This window comes from Pelmatolapia mariae, linkage group LG9 (genome assembly GCF_036321145.2).
Source record: "Pelmatolapia mariae isolate MD_Pm_ZW linkage group LG9, Pm_UMD_F_2, whole genome shotgun sequence".
NCBI classification, from domain to species: domain Eukaryota; kingdom Metazoa; phylum Chordata; class Actinopteri; order Cichliformes; family Cichlidae; genus Pelmatolapia; species Pelmatolapia mariae.
This window is the reverse complement of record NC_086235.1, coordinates 16,253,183-16,274,610: the sequence shown is the minus strand read 5'-3', so window position 1 is coordinate 16,274,610 and position 21,428 is coordinate 16,253,183. Positions and strand designations below refer to the sequence as shown.

Sequence of the window (21,428 nt, the reverse complement as noted above, 5' to 3'; positions counted from 1 at the left end):
ACATTTACAGTCCTGATTTCTTCCTGCATATTTTCTACATACAGATAAAACCGTACCCAGAAGTCAGACATGGTGGTGGTGGTGTGGTGGTTTGGGGCTGCTTTGCTGATTCAGGACATGGGTGATTTGTTGTAATTAATGGAACCATGAATTCTGCTCTCTACCAGAAACTCTACCTGAAGGCAAAAGTCCAGCCATCGTTTTGTGTCACGGTCCCTGGGTCTCATGCCCTTGGTTTAGTGTTTTCTGTTAGTTCATTATTCCTTTTGAGTTTTGAGAAATAATTTATGTTCATGTTCTGTGTTATTTTATACTTCTTTATTAATGGTGTTATTTTGTATTTTCTTGTGTTAGTTATAGATGACTTCAGGTTTATTAGTTCCCTTTAGCGTTCCTGTTCTGTTCTTTCAGTCTTGTGTTTGGTTAGTTTTCTACAGCTGTGCACCTGTTTTCTCTTCCTTCATTACCTTCTGTGTATTTTGTCTGAGTCTCCATGTGTCCTTTGTCAAGTCCTCCCTCTAAGCTGGGGGTTTCCTAGTCCCATATTTATATGTTTAATGATTTCTGGAAACCTTGGATTCCCAGGCTTGCTTTGTTTATTACCAACACAGCATAACATGACAGTTTGGCCCCGAAGCTCAAGCACACTTGGGTTATGCAGAAAGGTAATGATCCAATATACACCAGCAAGTCCACCTCTGAAAGGCTCGAAAAATAAAAAGGAAGGTTTTAGAGTGTAATTAAGTCAAAGTCCAGACTTAAACCAGATTGAGATGCTTTGGCGTGACCTCAAACAGGTCATCCATGCTCAAAAACCCTCCAATGTGGCTGAATTCAAACAATTCTGCAAAGAAGACTGGGACAAAATTCCTCCACAGTGACGTGAAAGACTCGTTGCCAGCTACCAAAAAGGCTTAATTGCAGTTCTTGCTGCTGAGCGTGGCACAACCAGTTATTAGATTTAGGGGACAATTACTTTTTCACATGGGGCCATGTAGGTTTGGATAACTAAAAAATCCTTAATACATGAAATCATTCTTTAAAAGCTGCATTTTGGATTTACTCTGGTTATTTTTGTCTAATTTTCTAATTTGTTTGATAATCTGAAATATTTAAATGTGAGAAATATGCAAAAAAAATCAAATATTTTTACAGGGCTGTAAAATATGATTTGAGATATTCTATATTCTGTAGCAATTTATAATCAAGTCACACTATTAAGCATTAGTGAGGTGATGTCATTTAGAAATACACCTATGTTTACCCATCTGTTACTGTAACACCATGTACACCTATCACTGCAGTACATGGTGTTACAACCCGACTCAGAATCTGCAACAAAAGTATGGAGACTGACACCAGAGGTTCAAAAACAATAGGTTTGATTTTAAATTATTTTAAATTACATAGGTTTACATGGATTAACGTACAATAAAAAGTAGCATTCATCTAAAAAACTATAGGACATTTTCTCAACTGCAGCATTATATTTGACTCTATTTTAATTTTCAGCACAGCAGCCTATTGCATATTCTGAAAAGACAAATAACTGAGTGGTTACATGAATAAATGATTAATAAAAGCCAGAGATTTTTAGAGCTAAAAACTGATCTAAAATCCTGGCTTCAGCCCAGCATGAGGACAGATGGTTTTATGCAGCCTGCTCTCATAAAGCAGAATCTTGTCATGGCTGAAGAAGTGCAGGGATTGCTTTTTATAATTCAGATTCAGTTTAGTTAACAGTCACTTAATCAAATTTTACTTCTCCTGATTTGCCCTCCATTGGGTTCAGCGTCCCCTGGGGGTCTGCAGCTAGGCCCCGGCGTTTTTAAATAGAGCGCCGCTGCCCTCTGGTGGATTCAAGTGGTGCTGACCACACTGGGAGCACACTAGGTGCAGATGTTGATTTGGATCTTCCAGATGTTTGATTAAATTAGTCAGGGCTGTGACGTCTACAGCGTCTTAATCTCTGCCACCACTGACTCCAGAATCCAAAAATGAACCCAGTAAAATAAATGCATTACCAACCAGATTATGAGTGATACAGGCAACGATTTAAGAATATATTACGTTTCTTCATAATTCAGTTCAACAGAAATTGACCCAATCGCAGAAACTTTATTGATTATATACCAGCAGCATTTCATTGCCTCCAAAAACAAAACCCCCCATGAATAATAATTTACAAGAATCTCTGTTTATTATCTGTGCAACGCAATAGACTTCCTGCCCCATCTGTCAAGAAGAAGCCATTGCTGTAACAGACAGCGCACATTGTGTTCTGGCAGTTAATGCACGGACGCAGAAAAATCTTTTCACACTTGCAGGAAACGCATGCGCATAGAGGAAACCAACTGGTTTGTGTCAAGCCGAGGCAGACGGACGTGATCGAGCCAAAAATCACCTGTATTCTGGCATTCATGGTGACACAGTGAGTACACATTTATATTTTTATAACAGTGAGAGCGTCTTAAAAACGACTGAAAGCATGACTGTTTGTGCAGTTTTTCTTCTTCTTTTCTTTTTTGGAAAATAAGGCGGGTAGTTACAGGGTCCAGTGAGACTGAAGCATTCTTATCTGGATGTTCCTCCAGCAACCAGGAATATTAGAATGAATTTCTAGACAATTCGTGCACACTGTCATCCGTGCTGAAATAAAATCATCGATCACTAAACGAACCTAGATATTAGCAGATCTGCTGCTTCTTTTTGCCTCTAAAGGGAGAGAGAATAATGTGAGTGGACGCGAAATTATCAGTATTTCTGATCATAATGATTGCATTATGTTCCTATAAATGGCTGCTTGCTGTAGGGAGACTGTTTTTCTCGTATCGTGTATACTCCCGAGGATGCGATTGCTGCGGTCCAGGAGTAACGCCTTGTCGCTATCATTACTGCTCATCCCTCACAGACGGAGAGGGGAGATGAGGGAGAGAGAGGGGGGAAACGGGGGGGGGGGGGGGGGGGGGTGTTGCTCATCACATTGGGTTTTGTTACATTCAGCATAATCCAGCAAACCCTTGATAAAAAAAAATCCACTGGCTTCTCGAGCTGTTTGCATTCATATATATATATTTATATATTTCATGTCGATTGCTGTTGCATTGTGCAGAAGTTGACCTCTCGCTTCCAGATCGTGAAGTGTTCGCGCATTCCGCAAGACACGTTTATTCACCTCAGGTAGTTTCAATTTAGCAAGCACGGATTTCAGCACGAGATTTCCATATCATTTAGGCTTGAGTCGCTTTTTTTCCCTCCCCTCAAGCCTCCTTAGGGCTGCGCGCCGGCTGTCAGATCTCTAATCTCTTGCGATTCTTGGACTGTGATGTTTTGCGTGTGATGCTTCCGCTTAATGCGGTAATGATCTTCCAGTGAAACCTCTCCTACCAGCCATCACCACCACCCTGCTTTCTGCGCAGCTCTCTCACTGTGGTCTTCTGCTTTCAGTCCATGGGCTCAGAGCGGGAGGAGATGCGTAAGAGACAGATGCAGGTTCATCAAGAAGCAGCTGCCAGTGTCCTCCAAGCGCGCCACAGAATGGGAAACACCCCCACCAACGCCTCAAATGCCTGCTGCTTCTGCTGGTGCTGCTGCTGTAGCTGTTCCTGGTAAGGAGAAACACTCCACTAAATCCCACACAGCAGGGCTGGAGCTAGGAAAGATGCGGACCAAGGCATGCATAATGAGTGGGGAGGGTGGTTGACATCCACACACAGATTTATACACTGATGACTTAAGTCCTCTCATTAATTACATTTCCTTAAATTTCACGGGTTCATGAGTTTTGCATGAGTTGCTAGCTGAGTTGCTGGCCGAGATGAATCCTGAACTCACTCAAAATTGGTCCAGCAGGACTGATTGGTGTCAGCTGTAGCTAATTTCACAGCTAATAAGACTGTGGGACTTAAGCAAGCAGCGGGCATATGGCATGCGTGTGTACAAGGAGCAAGATGTTAAATGGTGTGGCTACGTACAATTCGGGAGGGAGGGTGTCGTTTGCAGCTAGCTGGGGGCTGCATGCAGTGAAAGCAGATAGTGAAGGGGAGGGTAGTTGCCTTCTTTAGCTAGTGTAGGGCTGGGCATAGGAATGCAAGGTGCTGTTGTTGCTCCTGAGTGAGCTGCTGCTTTGAATGCCATTGTCTCCACGCATTATTCTATGTCTCTGCCACAGCCCCACTCAAGTGGACCCAGAGGGACATCTTGTTTTTGAGCAATTTTAGTATCTCTGTTTTGCTTTCATGTCTCCCACTGATCACCAATTGTTATTTTTACTTCCAAAACACGTGTTTAAGGCACCAAAGTGGGATCCACAAATCACTTTAGTTGCCACAGAAAGGAGTGCGCCACGCTCGAAAAACGCTGAACAACCCTGCCCAGTGAACTGCACTAAAGCGTAGCCAGAACGTACAGTGTTGTATTTTATCTACACCTAGGTAAAACTAAAGAAGAAAAAAATGCAATTAGAAATCTAAAACAGAGTGCAAGCACAACTACACAACTATAGCAATGCATGATAGATAAATGCTTGCTGGCTTGAGCAATAAGACTAAAAGGACAGTTCTTTTAAAAGCAATGAAATATGCACAGGAAATGAAACCGATCTTAAAAAGAAATAAAAATATGCAGCAGTTTCCTTGAATTTCCTGTTCAAGTTAAAAACAAGAATATGACAAACGAAAATAAAGCCCTCATGCTCTATAATAAGATGGCGATTATGACAAAATGTGTTACATATAGCCTGTCAAGAGGCATGAGGGAAGGAAGAGGTTCAGCTGATAAGCACCTGATGGAAAAAAAACACCCAAACCTTAAAGTGTTCTGGTTTCGTGACTTTACAATGTCAATGTTTATGGTTTTTGACAATTCTATCACATAGATTTCACAGACTATAATAGCATTTTTGTCATTTATGATAGATTAAACAGAAAAATCTACTGATGTAACACTGAGTTTATTGATTGCTGAGTAAGTGGACCAGGAAAACAACCAGTCATCACATTAATCCAGTGTTTTCACAACTCATTTCCCAACAGAGCTGCAGGATTCTCAAAATGCGATTCAGAATTCCTAGAGCTCTGCAACCAATAAGATTGTTGTATTACTAAAATGGGTATATCTACAGATAGGGACAGTACTGTGCAAAGTCTTGAGCCAGCCCTCATGTCTGTATATTTTCCTCGGAAAATGGGAATTGGGTGCATGTGTTATTGAAATATGTGCAAACATACATGGAAACACAGTATATAAGACAAAAACTGAGTTTGTACAATTTTGATGAGCTTGACAGTTATTATTTGGTATGAGCACCTTTATTCTTCAACACAGCCTGAACTATTTAGACAAGCTTCCTTGTAATTTCTTTAAGTAGTCTTCAGGAATAGTTCTCCAGGCTTCTTGAAGGACATTCAAAGCTCTTCTTTGGATGTTAGCTGCCTTTTGTTGTGTTTTCTGTCAAGATGACCCCACCCTGCTTCAGTAATGTTGTGGTCCAGGCTACTGGGAGGCCAATCCATGACTCACAGGCAACCACTCTGTGTTTTTTGTTTTGTCCAGGTATGCTTTTACTGCATTAGGAGTAAAAGCATACCTGTGTTTGTGATCATTTTGTGTTTGTGATCATTTTAATACTGAAAAATCAAGCCATTGCCATTCAAATGTGATTCAGATGGTATTGCGTAGTGGATCAAATCTGATGGTCATTTTTGGTGTTCATATTTCCTTCAGCCTTGATGCCAATACCTCTGGCTGATGTTCTAAAAGAGGACTTTTGTGCAGTAGCATGAGCTTAATGTTTTTAACTCTGAAGCTATGGAAACTCTCATATGATTTTGAGCCATCACATCACATGTCTGGAGTATTTTGCTTGAAAAGTTTTAGAATGCAAATAGTGCTGAGCACAAGAGTACAAATGGTAGTGAATGTGTATATTCAGTTTGTTATTAGGACTATTTTGTCCTCTGTAAGTGGTCCCTGCTCTCAAAAGCTTCCAAAAACAGCAAATCATGAAGAAAGTGGTCATTACAAGTTCCCAGAGCAAAAGTTTATGCCGCCAACTGTCTTGGTTTGTCCAAACAATGATATTTAATTTGCAGAGACATAAACCAGAAAACATGAAATCAAATAAAAATCTAATAGTTTCCGCATTAGTCTGGAATAAAATGAGACGTATGTTGTAGTAACAGCTCAACAACAGATGCACCTCCCTTTTGACTCCAACCTCTCATTCATTTACCAGCAGCACCATCCACACAGCAACCCAGAAAAACAGAAACTCAGTGGCCCCGTGACCGACGCCGGCTCTCGTCGGATGGAGGCCTCGGGGGGTTTTAAACCTGTTTTGGAATTATCAACTATTTGTTTTTGCTTCCTCTGAGGACAGCCGACCTGTTGTGTGCAGAACATGGTCGCGATAATTCACTCCGCTGGGGATGAGTAATACATTTTTTACTATACATCTGTATGACTTCAATTTAATTGTTGCGCAGCTTCAAACACCACATTCCCAGGTGGGATGGCTCACAATGGACTCTCACCTGAACCAATTAGCCGACAGCCAGCTGCTACTTCAGGCAGAGAGAACGTTTTAATTCCACACAGGTGAGACTCACAGGATGAGCTGGACAGTTGACACACTATACTATTTACGCAAACGTTCCCAGTGGATCAGCCTGAACGTGCTGTAAATGTTCTGTCATTTCAAATGAAGAAGAAAATATAGAATGCACAGTGCTCCTGCTACACTACGCTGTAGGAAATCAGTGTTTGCAATAGATTTTTTGACTGCAGATTGCATGAAATTTAAAGTATTTCTGGGTTTTGATATTACCTCAGACTAGTGTCTACATATAGGGTATGTAGACACCAGCCCATTTTTAATGTGTACCATTTGGGATTGGCTTCTTAGTTTTATTTAAGGGAAGTCATGAGGCTAGACTGTATAATATTAGACCAGTGGTTCCTCAAGTTTTTGATTGTTTGCTGCTGGAGAAATTTTAAAGTCCACATAATGCATTTGGGGTATGTCACTTTCCCTGTGAATGTAAAGAGTTAGCAGAGTTATAATGTAATATCGAAAGGAGTTATATATTGACAAAGAAAACACTGCTCCTGAACGCACGCCATAAAAACATGGCCATCACAACCATCACATTGCTTTTGGCCTCTACATTTTGAGGCCTTAAGGTTAGTGTATTGGTCACCACCATGGTGGCTTTTTGGGAGCCAGAAGTAACTGTATCTGGACAAGAGGGTGGAGTGTTAAGTGATCAGCTAGTTCTAGCAAGCCTGGTTACCAGGCTCTAGCTATATGTGAAAAAGAAGATTTTAACAGGACTACATAGAGTCCTGTTTGATTTGCTCCTGTGCTTGGGATCGTTGTCCTGTTGGATGAACCAAACTTGGGCCAAGCTTTAGCTGCTCAACAGATGGCCTCACATTTGACTCTAGAATACTTTTGGTATGCAGGGGAGATTGCGGTCAAACCAATGACTGCATAGTGCATAGAGTTGTGTGAAAAGTTTGGATCTACTAATAAGCCCAAAGTAAAAGGAAAAAAATACTACAGTTTCACTCGGCAAAGCTGCAGCACAAACATCTTGGATGGCTATACCTCACAGCAAGTCATGACTTTAGTCAGATAATCTATTTTTCACAAAAGTACAACCGCAGTGCGGTGCATTGACTTTTGGACAGCTGTGAATCTGCACAGCTGTGCTGCTAATGCCAGTATCCTGAACAATGAGTTTTACATATTAAAAAATACCAGATTATAAACGTATTTTTTCATGCTCTAAATTTGGGCATTTTGACTTGATCATGGAGCCAGCCTCAAGTGGCCACTAGAGGAAATGCAGTTTTCGGCTCCAGAGGTTGCTACTTGCATCATCATGTAACATATTTACACAGTGTCTGCTTTGAGGCTAGCTGGTACACCTGCAAACAAATTATAAGCAGTCGTCCATTATTTATAAATTGTTTAGCCACAAGCAAAATGTTTAAAATGTTCTCTTAATGGCTGTAAGGACAAATACAGTCGTAATGCACGTCACAGCGACTGAGGAACAAATGCATTACTTTTAATTCTGATGGTAATGTCAGCACACTGCATGGCTAATGTAGCTACGGATCCCATTAGTTCTGATCGTAGGCCCACAGCCCTGAGCTAGATGTGTATTATGTAATGTTGAGTGTAAGCTTTAAGATCAGTGTGACACAAACTCAAACAACAGCAGGTGTTTTCATGTCTCCTTAAGGGCCTCCACATGTATTTTGCCATGCATTGAATTATAACATGTATTTATTCTGTCTGATAACAAATGGTCACATTAGAAGATTTTCCAATTTTGAATGTCTAGCTCAAGCTGCAGGGTGAAAAACTGAAAGCCGGGTGACAAACTGCTTTAAAAACATTCATGATCAAAGCGTCAAAGCTCTCCGTGTTATTTGTCTTTCAGTTTGACTGTTAGAAACGAAGACGAAACAATACAAAGGTCCACGTTTGAGAGCAGGACGGACAAAACCACTAATTGCGAAGAAAGGTGAGAAACAGTTCAGCGATACAGAATCTGTGACATTGCTGTGGAAATTCGGTGACATGCCAACGCATCCATTATTCTTTTATTTTCCAGCCCGAAGCCTACTCTGGAAGACACTCGCTCCTGGGCGATGTCATTTGAAAAGGTGATGAAAAGTGCAGCCGGGCGAAGCTGCTTCAGGCAGTTCCTGAGAACAGAGTTCAGCGAGGAGAACATGATGTTCTGGCTCGCCTGCGAGGAGCTCAAAAAGGAGACGAACAAGACTGTGGTCGAGGAGAAAGTCCGCCAGATCTATGAGGACTTCATCTCCATCCTTTCCCCTAAAGAGGTGAGTAAATAATACTTAGAATGATCATATCTAAGTTTATCAACAGAAAATCATAAATGTGTTCTCTAGCCTTGATCTTCTCAGATATGTTATGATAAATTATCATTTTTAAAATATCAAAACATTTTTCATAATCTGCAGATTAGCTTATTGTAAATAAATTTTGTATGAAAGAATAATCAGCTCAGTTTCTTTGTCACAAGTAGCAACCATATTATCACTTATGTTTTACTACAGTTCAAATGCTGACACTCAACACATTCTCACTCCCGAGGCGTAATATTGCAGATTGCTTTTGCTGCTTTGCAGGCAGCTTTTATGTTCAACTTCTTTAGCTCGGCTAAAGAAGTTATGTTAAGATCAACTTCACCAAAAGTCTCAAAGTGGCTGTTTTAGGGTGTAGAGTGTATATAGAGTCAGGGTGTCAAAGTACAACAGCACTGACAACAAGTGGAGTATTATAAATATCATGTTAATGACAGGCTGCAAGAACAGTATCGTTAATAACCCACCAACATTAAGTGTAGCTACCAGTAACATAAACCAGCCAACAGCCATAAAAAAGGAAAAAAGACTAGCTAGAGACCACTAAACAACATATAAAAGGCATGTGAACTAACAGGTTGAAGTCGCCTTACTAATTTATGGATTATGTCAAAAGAAGGCATGTAAGTAGATATTTTTGAGTCAAAAGTGGTTAAAGCAGTAATTTTACATTTTCAAGCTGGTAGCAGGAAGCCTGGTTGACATACACTCACTGGCTACTCCATTAGTTACATGTTGCTAGTACCAGGCTGGACCCCTTATGCCTTCAGAACTGCCTTCATTCATCATAGCACAGACTCAACAAGGTGCTGGAATCATTCCTCTGAGATTTTGTTCCATAATGACACGACAGCATCAAACAGTTGCTGTATTGTATCAAGATCTGGTCACCTTGGAATCTATTGCCATGTTCAAAAGACCAGTTTCTGATGATTTGAACACTGTGGTCATGAAGAGATGGGCGTGGTCAGCATCAGTACCCAGGTAGGCTGTGGTGTTTACACGACACTCAGTTGGTACTAAGAGACTGAAAGTGTGCCATGAAAATATCCCACACATTATTAAACCAGAAGCCTGAACCGCTGATAGAAGGCAACAGAAATCTAAATCTTTTTTTATCCAGTCTTGGTGAGCCTGTGTGAACTGTAGTATCAGTTTCCTGTTCTTAGCGGACATCAGATCACTCGGAGTGGTCTTCAGCTGGTGTAGTCCATCTGCTTCAAGATTCAGCATGTTGTTTATTCACTCTTCTGTATATCTTTCTTATAACAAGCAGTTATTTGAGCTACTGTCGCCTTCTTGCCAGCTTAAAGCAGGCTGACCGTTCTCTGAGCTCTGGCATCAACAAGGCTTTTTCACCCAGAGAACTGAGGCTCACAGGATATTTTCTCTTTTTCTCTTTTCCACTCTGCTTAAACTCTAGAGATGGTTGTGTGGAGAAATCTCAGTAGATCTGCAGTTTCTAAAATATTCAGACCAGTCCAACTGGAACATTCACTTAAATCACCTTTATTCTCTATTCTGATGCTCAGTTTGAACTTCAGCAGGTCATCTCGACCACGTCGACATGCCTAAATGTATTGAGTTGGTGCCGTGTGATTGGCTAATAAGGCATTTGCAGTAATGAGCAGTTAAACAAGCATCTCAAAGTGTCACGCAGAGTATAAAATCCTCGTGTGGAAGTTGTTTTGTCTTTTTATATGTGCATTTTTTTAATCCATCATCCGTGCTATTGAACATTCTTCTGTCTCCTCGTCCTCTCCAGGTCAGTCTGGATTCACGCGTCCGAGAAGTGATAAACCGCAATATGCTTGAGCCGACCTCGCACACGTTCGACGACGCTCAGCAGCAGATCTACACGCTGATGCAGAGAGACTCGTACCCCCGCTTTATAAACTCATCTGCGTACACAGATCTGCTGAAGAGCCTGGAGGAGTCTCAGTCTCCCTCTGAGCCATAGACTCTCCACTGCCACACAATGCTTTCTAGCGCATGCGTCCCACCCGAAGGAGTTTCGTGTTCATGTTGGAGTCCTGCTATTTAAAGAAAGACAGACGTGAAAATGAACACTACTTATCCAGCTGTAACTGCTGTTTATTTACCCACGATTAGCTTACCAAAACCTTTGGAGCAAACAAGAACAAATGCTCGGTTCAGCATCAGTTACTTGTCTAAAACATATCTATATTTTTATATACTCCCTAGCGCTTGACATTGCACTTTTCTACCTTGTTTAATGAGGGAACGCATGTATCTGTGAGCACTGCATTTGTATTTAGGTATATTGTGAGCCTTAATGCATATCCAGTTCTTGTAGAAACTAGTAGTTTTTATTTAACGGTAAAATTAAGAAGAAGGAAAGTGCCTTGGAATAAGATCTTCTACACTAGCACCTTTGGTCTAAAACGAATGGTGCGACAATGACTTCACACGTTGGTGCTTTTAGCTCTTCTCAAAGATCAAAGTTTTTACAACTTGACGAGCTGATACCCAGAAATAGATCTTGTCTTTGTGTTTCAATACTGTGATACTAGTCTATATTTAATTTAAGCAAAACAGGGAAAAACAAACTGAATACATGACCATGACCACTGATATATTTGCGTATTTAAAAAGGAATTTGTGTGAAATAACTATATGAGTTCTCACATAAATAAAGCACAATCATATGTTGCTTCTCCTGTCATGTGTCAAGAACATTTACAGTAGAGTCTATGCTTTCACCTGATTATGTATTGCACATGTAGTACTGTAGTTTTGCAGTGTGTTAAGAACAGTTTTCAGAAATGATTTACACTTTAGGACAGCCAATAACATATTGGCTGTCCTACTTAATCAGGTAAGAAGGCTGATGAAATCCCAGGTGCTAATATTGTATCTACAATTATGTAAACCCAAATGCAGGAGGACAGGAATGAAAGAAAGCAGAAGAGAGACTACATGTGTTTAAATGAGAGGGGGGCAGGTGGAAAAGTGAAGGGGGATGATTTTAAATGCCTGGGATCAACCATCCAAAGCAGTGCACGAGAGAAGTGAAAGAGAGTAAAGGCAGGGTGGAAAGAGTCAGGGGTGATTTGTAAAAGATGGCTAGAGATAAGAGTCAAAGGGAAGGTTTATAATATGCTAGTGCTATGATGGTTTGGAGATTGTGGCTCTGATAAAAAGGCGGGAGGCCGAGCTAAAGATTTTCACTGGGAGTGGCCAGAGTGGACAGGAGTAGAAATAAGTATATCGGAGGGAGTTTGGAGAAAAAGTCTGAGAAGCAATGCTGAGATGGTTTGGTCATGTGCAGAGGAAGGATAGTGGATATGCTTGACCAAGTATGCTGAATATGGAGCTGCTAGACAGGATGAAAAGAGGAAGACCTCAGAGCAGATTCATGGATGAGGGGAAAGAGGACATGCAGGGGGTTGGTGTGACAGAGGATGCTGGGATAGGGGGAGATGGAGGCAGATGATTCACTGTGGTGACCACTAAAGGGAGGAGCTGAAAAAAGAAGAAATCTGAGAAGCTGGCAGCAATAAATATTTGGCCTTTTAGCTTGGCGATGTGCCTTAATTAATAATTCATCACCAGACAAGAGCTACATTAATAAAAAAGAAAAACATTTAACAACAGGCCATTTATTGTGAGAGAGTAGGTATTAAACCATGAAATGTAGCCCTAGTTGTTATGATACATACAATTCCTGCAAGAAATGGCTCGTCTCAATGAAAAGTAGCTTCACAATCAAGCAACTACCGTTAGTTACTCTACTGTAACACTGAGGGTTGTGTGTGGCTCCAGGTCAGGATGCAGCATCAGTACAGTCATGCCTCTCGCAGGCTGACAGCCCCGTTCTTATCTATGAGTAGCAGCAGGTTTCTTTTTTTTTTCTTTCTTTTATTTTTTAATTAAGTAAGTCAGTGGTCCTCGAGTCCACGTAGTCTCACTGGAGTCAAGCTCAAAGGACTCTTTTGATGTTGATCAGATGAGCGGACACACTCGTGTTCATTCGTCGCTGATAGGAGGAAGCTGCTTTTCTATGAATCGCTTGACATCCACCATTTCCTGTAAATACACAAAAAGATGCAAAAAGCATTTCAGACGGAGCTGACACCGAAAACTCCGCGGTCAAATGTGCCTTTTTTTTTCTTATTCCCACCCTCACCTCTGGACACGCGCTGTGAGGTAGACCCCGGTATGTCTTGAAGGTAATGTTGGCAGGATTGATGAGAGCTTTCATCTTCTCTGCTGTCTGGATGCCGAATGCGTAGGGAACCAGGGGATCGGCATTCCCGTGGCACTGCAGGACATGCATGTCCTTGTTAGCGCTGTTGGCAGCCGCCTGAGAATAGAACAGATTAGGATTATTTTTATTATCTGATTATGACTGAATGTGAGCTGGCTGTGGGATATCCCAGTAGTGTAATCCAATTGAAGGAGTAGTTTGCTAAAAATAAATAAATAAATACATTAAAAATTTGAAGCATTACATGTATATATACAGTGCTTACCAAATTTATTAGACATCAACCCAAACTAAAAAAAAAAAAAAAAAAAACACTCATATATGTGCTTATTATTAAGCGGTCCAAAAGAAAATACTTGCATTCACAACTTTATGAAGTGTTAATTATCAAAAATTTTAAGAACTACAAATTTCAGGTGGATCTGTCTAAAAGTGTAGGTTGCACCCTCAGAAATGTTTCTACCTGAGGGAAGGATTTGTGGAGAGGAAGCCAGCAGCTGAGAGCGACCACACCGGCAAGTTTCTGTTGAGTCGTCAGAGCCGTGTAGAGAGACAACGCTCCACCCTGGGGAAAAAAAACACAAAAAAAAACGTTGTTCTCACAAAGATACTAAGCCCAACACTAACAGATTACAACTACACATCAACACAACCTCAGCTTGAGGACAGCACTTGATTAATCCACACTTGACTGATTTAAACAGTCCAGTTTTTATAGCAAAACCTAAGTGTGTGTCAGTTTTCAATGGATAAACGACTGAACAGAATTTTAAATCTATGGGATAATCCACGGGTGGGAGCTAACTGCCACATACCCAACTAAATAAAGAATAAACAACTCCCAGTGCAAGTATGACAGCTCCAAGAAACACAAGTAACTCGTCTAAGTCAGAATGTTTGTGACACTACAGGCCTCTCTTATTGTTAGAGGATAAAAATACAAAGAATGTGGGTGTAGAGGAAACATGACAAATACACTTCTTCATTAAAACATTTGTCAGTCAAATAAAGGGAATTCACATTTACATACAAGGCTCATTTAGCAGCGTCAAAACATGAGTATGTTTGCATGATTAAAGGCTCTAGTCCTCTTCTGTTCTTTTAAAATAATTTACTTGGAAATAAATTATTTGTATTTTAAGTGCCTAAAGTACATGAAAACAGCGCCTAGTTGTTTTTTCTGTGCTTTTCTTGCCTAAATTTAAGATGCGCCTGGACACAAAATACATCCCTAATTTAAATCAAGTTAATCTTTTCAGTTATCGTGCTGTTTGATATCAACTGAAAGAAACAGATTAGCAAAAAAAATAGACCTGCGCATAAGCATAAGAACAAATTGTTCAATTTTTAGTTCATTTTTGTATAGATTACACATTTTCAGTCTATGTTTGATGGCTGCTGTTGTATTAACTGCTTACAGCATAATAATACACTATATAATAACTGCCTTCTACTATGGCTCCATGGCTTAGTTATGTACACATTCAACTAAAAGGGGACACAAATCCCTTTGGGGTTGCATCAGGAAGGGCATCCGGTGTAAAATATCAGCCAAATCAAACATAAGGAGTGACCCAATGTGGCGACCTTGTGAATGAGGGAGCAGCCAAAAGTAGCTTTAACATTTTCTTGATAAGTGCTTACTATTAACGGACCCAAAGATGTGGTTTGTATGATTATACTCGCCTTCCTCACTGCACATTTGCAGTTGAAAGAAAACATCACCTAGCATCAAGTGTTTTTTCAAGATTAAAGTTGTATGCAGCGACTGGTGCTGTTAGTCCAGGTCGAAGGAGTACATATTTTATTAGAATTGAGTGTAGCTTTTTGTCTGCCTGAATAAATATGACTGAAAAGGAAGTGCTGTTCATATTCATGGCTGTGAATTTCTTTCCAACTTAACTTTAAAAATCTGTAAATATCTTGTCCTTGAAACAAAAAAAATTAAATGCACAACCTTTCCAAGTTTTTTCTCATCAATTTGGCACATTTCTCTGGTAAATCTGCTGTTTTCTTCCTATAAAATCACCAGTTTTTCTCTCAATTTTCTCTTATGTAAGTAAACTTAAAAGAAAAATAATTTTCGCAAGATGTTACCAGACCTCACCCAGTGTTTTTTTTTTGTTTTTGTTTTTTTTACTTTCAGTGGCAGTAATGTGCCATCATAACACTGCCTGTAAATCACACACACAAAAAACAAGGTTATATAACATATCATTCCTGCACATCCCACACTTACCTGCGAAAATCCGCCCAGGATAATCCTGTGTGAAGGTATCCCATTCTTCACTTCTTGGTCTATCAAAGCTTTAACTGAAATGAAATTAAGGAAACCCCTTATGTTTGAATGTGACTGAAGAAAAGGCTTGAAAAGGATCAAAATCCTTCTTTCAACATACTGTTCTCTGACGCTCTCTTAATTCCAGCCTCGTCTTCATTTGCATTCGGGCTCAGCCCATAGATATCAAACCTGTAGAAAGGGAGCACATACATGTGAGGCTCATCCGACATGCAACAGCCACACTCTCAATTGAAAAATGCTCCTTAACTGCGAGGCTTACCAAGAAGGCATGTTCATCCTCATGTTCAAAGTAACAGGCATGATGGGACTGTAATCAGTGGAAAAGAGTAACATTATGGCTTGCCCTAACTGCCCTACATGTGTCAACAGGTTTATACATTTTCACAGCCTTTAATACGGCATTCAAGTCTACATAAAGCGCTTACGGACTTTCTAAAACTTTCCCAAAACCTGCTTTTCCTGTTATAACTGCTCTATATACTTACGCATGTGGACAGATGTATTTCACATGTGGTATCCTGATGCCTGCGAAAGCTTCTGCCCAGCCATGTCTGTCATTTTGGACAAAGTTATAGTTAAAGTGAAAGCAAAAGTGTCTTGGGTCCTAATGAACACCAATATTACACACAAGAAGTAAACAAATCTCTCTACATACCCAGTGTCGCCAAGGCCATGCAGAAATATAACCTGTCAAAACAAACAACACCTATTCGCACATGCTGGTACAAACTAGGCTCTTTATTGTCTAATAACAGCTGCTTTTTTTCACTAACATGTGAATGACCTGTGTCGCCTTGTTAACTCACCGCTGCAGTGGCTTTACGGGCAGCAGGCACAATGGCAGGTAAGGGCGCTGACATGTTATTGCCGCACATGCAGCGCTGAGGCAGCTGTTATGTCGGGAGAGGTTAGCTGTTCTTAGCTAATAACGGTGCCCCCCTTTGTTGTCAATCCGTGTCGAGATTTGTCCAACTCGGCCGTTCAATTATAAAACAGCTGAAGGACAAAATACCGACCGACCATGGAGGTCAAAGTATCGCTGCCCCCTGTCCCTGCTGGCAGTCGTGAATTTCTTCTTGGAAGTTGAAATGTGATGTTAAAAACAAACACACCGACGGCTAGGGTTCTACTCGCTAAAGACAGGCACGCTTCGTAGTCCCGCCCCCTCCGCTTTTTGATTGGATGTCGTTAGCGGCTTGATTACAAATGCACATCAGCCATTGGGTGAGTGAAATGTCGACGAGCGCCTCTTTGAGTGCAGTTAAATCCTCCACAGCACACTTCTGTACTTGAAAATTACAGACAGTGTGACTGCACAGCTCAAGAAATACAATTCAAAATTTTATACAAAATAATAATAAAAAAAGAAGAACCTTTACATATTTAGCATTCAAATTTTAAACATAAGCTACTTTCAAGAACAATGATGATCTGCAGAGCTGTGGTAACTAGATTGTTCCAGAAAACATCTAAAAGAGCCAATACAGATCTGAAAAAAATGTTTTTGAGCGATGAAACCGAGGTGAATTTGTACCAGGATGATCACAACCCAAAGTGTACCACATTATCTGTCAAGAATGGTGCGGGCAGTGTTATGGTGTGGATATGTATGGCTGCCAGTGATAATGGATCACTAGTGTTTATTGATGATGTAACTGCTGATCGAAGCAGCAGGATGAATTGTGAAGTGTACAAATACTCTCTTCGCAGATTCAGCCAAATGCCGCAAAAGTGATTACTGATAACCCAAAGCAAGCTACAAAGGCAACTCAAGAGTTTTTGTTTTATTTAGGTTTGGTTTTTAAGCAAAGAATACTCTTCGATAGTCAAGTCAGTCAACTGATCTCACCCCAACAGAGCATGCTTTTTGGTTATGAAATGGAAAAACTGGATGCAGAAACATCCACAAGCAAGCAGCAACTGAAAGTGGCTGCAGTAAAGGTCTAGCAGAGGGTCACAAAGGAGAAAAGACAGCATTTGGTGACGTTAATGAGTTCCAGGCTTCAGGCAATCATTGACTGCAAAGGATATTTATCTAAGTATTAAAATTAATATGCTACTTTCAGCTGATCCCTTATTCACGTGGTCTTACCACAGCAGGTAGCTCTACATGTTTTGACTTGGAAGATTTTTTTTCACACTGGATGACATTCCTGATGCAACCCCAAGGTAATTTTTGCCTCCTCCCCAAGTCGTTGCACATATTGATTGTTTGATTTAAAATCCACAGTGGTGGTGTGCAGAGGCAAAACTACAAAAAAAGTCGTGAAAAATAATAGCGGTGTAATAATGTTGAATATTAGTAAGAATTCTAGCAACGTTTGGCTTTTGCTTGGGACATTTTCAAAATATGTTAATTAATGTTATCGTGAGCCAGACCATTTTGGCTGTTTTCTAAATAATAAAAATTGCATATTAACACGGATTATTTTGGAAAACAGGAGCGCCAAACCCCTTTCTTTTATTTTGAAACGTAACAGCGTCAACGAGAAATACTTCCGCTGCCCTCTTTGTCACGTGACCTCTATGCCCTTGGTTTGCTAGCTTTGACATGTGAGCGACCGAAACATGTCTTTCCCTAAGAAACCAGGCGGTAAAGCACTGGATGTTTTGCAGAACCTCCCGCGGATAACCTTAGCGAACCTACGGCCTGAACCAGGAGCCCGGCAAGCGGTAAGTTTTAATCTCTCGTAAATTTTGTAGCTATCTGTGGCTAACGCAGCTAGTGCCAGCTAAAGTAATCCAGCGGAGATACTTGTTCTCATGAGACTATGTGCAAGCAAGAGGAGATGGTCCTAAATGTCCCTGTGTCGCAGGAGAAACGGCGGGGCAGAGGGCAGCATGGTGGCAACAGGAGCGGCAGAGGACACAAAGGAGAGCGGCAGAGAGGGAACCGACCTCGGCTGGGCTTCGAGGGGGGGCAGACCCCCTTTTACCTGGCCATACCAAAATACGGATTCAATGAAGGGCACAGGTAAAAGCGTCAAATGCCTTTTATCTGTGAAGCTAACCGATGAATGCTTGCTTGAGTAAGAGGCACGCCGAATTTGCATAAATGACAGATGCACTTGGTTGCCATCAAGCTCGGATCAGAAAACACAAAGCTTTATTTATAACCTGTTTTATCTGTCAGTCAGTACACCTTATCTACACAGCACTACCCACACTGATCTCTTAATACCAGCATTAGAGTCATGCTGTGTAGCTGGACTGCCATTTGTGAATGCACACCTGGAGTGACAGGTCTGCCACTGGCACCTTGTTCTGTTCATAGATGGGAGCACAGACTCCACTGAAGAACATCAGGCCCTCATGCCACATTCATGGAGTCTGACAGCCAGAAATGTGCCTGAGCACCCTGCAGGAGGTCATTTTGTAGAGCATGGGCAATGCTGCTCCTCTCCTTCTTGCACAAAAGATCAAATACTGCCCCATGTAATGTCCCATCCCCTTGTATGTCCTCCACAGTTTTGAAGGGAGGAGATATAAGGAGACTGTGGTGGGTGGCAGAGGAAACCTTCTTGCGATGTTACTTGCATATCTGTCATCTTGGAAGAGCTGGACTACCTGTGCAGCCTGAATGGACTGCAGTTACCATCTCATGCTGCCAGTAGCAATAAACAAAAGTTAGTCATGAGGGATAAGGAGAGAGCAAAGATGCAGGTGCACCTCGAATGAATTCACAGTGGTTTCCGCTTCCTAACTGGATAGATTGATATCACTGAAGTTTAACTCAGTTTGTGTTACGCTGCTATGATCGAACGTTCCCTTCATCTTTCTGAGCAGTGCATATTGATTTGTACTTCTTCTTCCTCCTCAGTCGCCGTCCGCAGTACCACCCTCTGACGCTAAAACGGCTGCAGTACCTGATCGATCTCGGACGAGTCGACCCGACTCAGCCTATAGACCTGACCCAGCTCGTCAACGCCAGAGGAGTCACAATCCAGCCCCTGAAGCGCGACTATGGAGTCCAGCTTGTTGACGAGGTTTTTGATCTGTTCGTCTGTTTCATAGAGATCAGATTAGGCAAAATTAGGAAGCTTGATTTTTCATCACAGCTGATTTTAATATCATTTAACAATCGTCTGAGGACAAACAGCTACTTCCTGGCGTATTTAGTGTCAACACAGAAACAAGACTTGAGAGATGTGATTATTGAGGTCAAATAAATTATGAATGCTATGCTACAAACACCAGAGGATCTCCTTTCCATGAAAATTGAAAGTAAAAGGTTTCTTAATGGATAACCTGTTCATTTCCTTTATCTGTTTTATGAGCAGAACATCTTAAATATTTATGAGGAAAACACACAAATGTATTTTCTCTGTCATCAGTAGAGCCTGTGAGCTGAAGACTTTATGCATAGCTGCTGCAAGACAAAGAAAACAATTTGAACAGCTTATTGTTTGACCAGCAAAGGTTTTATTCTGTAAGAATGGCTTTAAAATCACTGCGAGGTTATCTAATTGGTTAGAACTGAAGAATTTCAGTAGACATACCAGTAGGTGGCACCACATGACAGTGTTGTCACTGTGACAGTAACAGGTTAAGCTGCTCGTCTTGACTCCTCAGTATTTTTATTTAGTTTATTATTTTTAGCCAGTTCTGACTAAAGCTCATGTGTTTGTCCTGTTCCAGGGTGCTGACATTTTTGCTGCAAAAATCAACATTGAGGTTCAGAGAGCGACAGAAGGAGCCATAGCTGCTATTGAAAGGAACGGAGGGGTCATCACAACCAGTTTCTACGATCCCATAAGTCTTGGTAACTCATTAATGACTGGTCTTATCCACTTGCCCAAGTCGATGTATTTTATTTTTAAATATTTTTTTTAAGATAAAAGGCCTGAAAATGTGCTCTCACTTTTTGCAGATATCCTCATCAAGCCCGTCCCGTTTTTTGTCCGTGGGCAGCCGATTCCAAAGCGAATGTTGCCCGGGGAGAGTATGCTCCCTTATTACACAAGTGCTGACAACCGGGGTTACTTGGCAGACCCGGACAAAATCCAGCAGGCCCGGCTAGCCCTGGCACAGAAGTATGGTTACATTCTGCCAGATATTTCAAAGGATGAACTGTATCACATGCTGGCCATGAGGAAGGATATACGACAGATCTTCTTTGGCCTTTCTCCAGGCTGGGTTGTTAACATGCCCGAGAAGAAGATCCTGAAACCAACTGATGAAAAACTGCTGAAATATTACAGCTCGTAGGTGTTAGGAGAAAAATACTGTTTATGTATAGGGAGCTGGGGGTGTTGAAAGTGTTTTCATTTTGTATGGAAAAATGTAATCTGTGTGTTGCCATTAAACTTTATGTTGAAAAATACATTTTTCATTGTATTATCTTTTATTAATACAGTTAAATGTAGTCGATTTCATGCCACAAACCGTATGATGAGTACTACTCGGTGGCCAACATCTGACGGCCTCGTGTCCAAGCACGACTGTGGCCCGTGCTGCATGATGGAAGGAACGTGAACTGTAACAGGTGAGGGGGAAATAAGGAAAATAAGATAACTCAAAGAATGAAAACAGGAAACAGATGCCTGGTGATGTGTGTTACTTGTGAAATGGGTTGCCTAGGCCCTAGAAGGGGAGTTTGAAATTAGTCACAGGCAGCTGTATCCTGGTGTGGACGTTCAAAAGATCCCTCCCCCCGTTTTGGAACACAATCACAGGCAAAAAACATACATACAACCTTGCCTCTGTATGCTTTGGAGACATGAAAGCTGAATCAAGACATCATTCATATCTAATAAAACTCAATGCATCCTGATGAGATTTCTATTTTGCCCCCTGTTCGCACTCTATAAATTAAGCCTGTGCCGGAGTGTAACCTCACTGGTTGCAGCTTCATCGCATCTCTCCTGAGTTCACTATTACGCTCGTGTTTATTTTTTTGGAGTCGAAATGGCACACTCCCTATAAATAACTTGGTATTTTGCGCAGATATTGTCTTGAGGGAGGCTGCCATAGAATTTGTGCTGTTAT

At 41.0% G+C, this 21,428-nt stretch overlaps 3 protein-coding genes across 4 annotated transcripts; 2 read left to right on the top strand and 1 right to left on the bottom strand.

Annotated features, from left to right (window-relative positions):
• Window positions 1-2,302: 2,302 nt before the first annotated feature.
• LOC134634301 (regulator of G-protein signaling 20) lies at window positions 2,303-12,809 on the top strand. 2 transcript variants are annotated; one of them, XM_063483432.1, is made up of 5 exons: window positions 2,303-2,431; window positions 3,448-3,608; window positions 8,454-8,537; window positions 8,628-8,862; window positions 10,673-12,809. In XM_063483432.1, exons 2-5 carry the CDS (start codon window positions 3,451-3,453, stop codon window positions 10,865-10,867), a joined length of 672 nt encoding a protein of 223 aa, XP_063339502.1. In that variant the 5' UTR covers window positions 2,303-2,431; window positions 3,448-3,450; the 3' UTR covers window positions 10,868-12,809. The 2 variants fall into 2 exon arrangements, with proteins under 2 accessions (XP_063339502.1, XP_063339503.1); XM_063483433.1 differs by having other exon boundaries at window positions 2,406-2,423.
• On the bottom strand, window positions 12,515-16,597 carry lypla1 (lysophospholipase 1). Its single transcript, XM_063483430.1, has 9 exons — window positions 16,247-16,597; window positions 16,096-16,127; window positions 15,926-15,991; window positions 15,700-15,747; window positions 15,538-15,608; window positions 15,378-15,451; window positions 13,602-13,703; window positions 13,058-13,234; window positions 12,515-12,957 (listed from the first exon to the last, which is right to left on the bottom strand). The coding sequence occupies exons 1-9, from the start codon at window positions 16,313-16,315 to the stop codon at window positions 12,898-12,900; spliced, it is 699 nt and encodes a 232-aa protein (XP_063339500.1). The 5' UTR covers window positions 16,316-16,597; the 3' UTR covers window positions 12,515-12,897.
• Window positions 16,598-17,949: 1,352 nt separating this feature from the next.
• On the top strand, window positions 17,950-20,763 carry mrpl15 (mitochondrial ribosomal protein L15). The gene is made up of 5 exons (XM_063483687.1): window positions 17,950-18,113; window positions 18,257-18,414; window positions 19,261-19,426; window positions 20,079-20,202; window positions 20,311-20,763. Exons 1-5 carry the CDS (start codon window positions 18,009-18,011, stop codon window positions 20,646-20,648), a joined length of 891 nt encoding a protein of 296 aa, XP_063339757.1. The 5' UTR covers window positions 17,950-18,008; the 3' UTR covers window positions 20,649-20,763.
• Window positions 20,764-21,428: the final 665 nt, after the last annotated feature.